This window comes from Alosa pseudoharengus, unplaced genomic scaffold, assembly GCF_046254945.1.
Source record: "Alosa pseudoharengus isolate Yale_2024_CS ecotype anadromous, Long Island Sound unplaced genomic scaffold, YU_APseudo_1.1 YU_APseudo_1.1_scf_12, whole genome shotgun sequence".
Classification (NCBI taxonomy): domain Eukaryota; kingdom Metazoa; phylum Chordata; class Actinopteri; order Clupeiformes; family Clupeidae; genus Alosa; species Alosa pseudoharengus.
The window spans coordinates 16,265,311-16,267,163 of NW_027468587.1; the positions used below are offsets into that span (position 1 = coordinate 16,265,311).

General features: G+C 46.6%; 1 protein-coding gene across 3 annotated transcripts in view; it reads right to left on the reverse strand.

Annotated features, from left to right (window-relative positions):
• Positions 1-235: 235 nt before the first annotated feature.
• trmt11 (tRNA methyltransferase 11) overlaps positions 236-1,853 on the reverse strand; it is an 18,255-nt gene continuing 16,637 nt past the window's right edge. For 2 of the 3 annotated variants that reach the window (XM_076280266.1, XM_076280268.1), the window contains exon 13: positions 236-514. In XM_076280266.1, coding sequence (XP_076136381.1) covers positions 374-514 — 141 coding nt within the window. In that variant the 3' untranslated portion in view covers positions 236-373. The remainder of the gene's footprint in view (positions 515-1,853) is intronic. The other variant, XM_076280267.1, reaches the window with a different exon arrangement.

The following is a 1,853-nucleotide window of genomic DNA, read 5'->3' on the forward strand; positions in this document are numbered from 1 at the left end:
TTGGCAACTCGTAAGCAAATCGTAACTGAGGGTTTTTGTATTTGTTGGCCATGCCTGAGGCAATGGTCCTGTGTAGCAGCAGCCTATACTTAATATCTCGTTGTGTCTGTTGTCTGGGAATGTGATATCCTGACAACTGACTTGTCCCTCTCCCTCATCTGAAGGGCTTTTGACACTCAATCTTCTTTAACATCATGATGCCCATTTCATCATTAATGACGACACAAACACAGAATAGAGTTGAAAACGAGTGAATTTAAAACAGATTAAAAAAACATTTATTGGAAATAAGTCACTGACACAACATAATCTTAAAAAAATAAAAGTGCAATGGTAGTAAAATCAGGACCTTCTGCTACATTGCTAAAAAGGGTTACTCCATTCCATCGGCTGGTGTTCTGGCTTCTTCTTCTTTCCTCTTGGTGACGCCGCTGAAGTACTTCTCTCTGAAGGAGTCCAGCCCCTGGTACGGACCATAGCGCGGGTCTGTCAGGAGGGCCAGGTCATCTTCCTTCTGTCGAGGAAGAGGAAGAGAGGAGGAAGAGAGATGACCAAAGTCCAAAGACAAATCAGTGTTGAGATAAAAAAGACTAAACCTCTATCCAAAAACAAAGATGAAAGAAAGAAATAGACACGAAGGATGAAGACGGTGAGTAAGAGAGGAGACGCTTGAACAGAGAGAAAACAAACACACATGTTGCTGTGAGCCCTTGTGCTTTCTCTTTACAATTCTGTAAACACACACACACACACACACACACACACACACACACACACACACACACACAGGCACAGGCACACAGACACACCCACCCTTTTTCCAGACATCTGTAAACTCACCGCTGGCGTAATTGCTCCTGTGTACCATCCATTCACAAGCGTGCCGTGCTGTGTGCAATAAAGCTTTTGCTGAGCGGCCCCGGCGCTCAACCTCCCTCTCACATTTTCCTCTCCGCTGAGGAGGAGGCTGACGGTCGTTAGGGAGGCTCTGGCTGCTCTCTGGGCCAAGAACACGCACGCAGGCAGGCAAAACAGACGCATGTGGAGCTATGAGGCGCGCCGCAGTCAAGGTGCTGCGAGTGACAAGTCAGTCGGAGGATTGCAAGACATCACTGGCACCTCTGCTCAACACTGCCCCCCCCACCCCCCCACCCCCCAACCAGTCAGCCTGGACACGCTTGGGTAGCACGTGCAGGGTGTTAACCCATCAACCACAAGACCTGTGGGCCTGAAAACCCTAACACGCTGACAAATAAGAGTCCATTTAGATAAAAGTAACATGAAGGGCTGCTATAAGATGAGCAAGAGCTTGGAACAACACCTGCCTGTGGCTTAAAGAAAGAGCAGGTACATGCCTCAGCAGAACATGGAAACTACAGAGACATTTTCCAATGTCGAAGCTTCCTGCAGATTTCTCTTCAGATTCAATACAGTCTCCATCTATCTCTTTGAACTCGCTTCAGGGTACTATGAAAATCCCGAAGATTTATTAGCTTTAAGCCACCATTTAGCTACGCTTTTGACTATAGTAGTGTAGTCAGCGTATTCTATGGAAGGACTTGGTGCTGCTGGCGGAGCTGGCAACAAGCACACAACCAACATGTGCAAAAGTAAAACAAACTACAATTCTGGCCGACACACCAGCACAAACAAGTTCTAAGGTTCCAGAGGGAAATAAGACCAGAGTAGTGGGAAGTGGGACAAACGGCAGACCAATGCCTCGTCCATACGAACCAAGATATTTCTATCTTGCTTTTTTTGTCCACACACAAACTCCACTGGAAATAGATCTTTTGGAAATCTCCTTCTGGGATGAAGATCTTTTGAAAGCTCAGTGTTTGCGTGTAGATGGG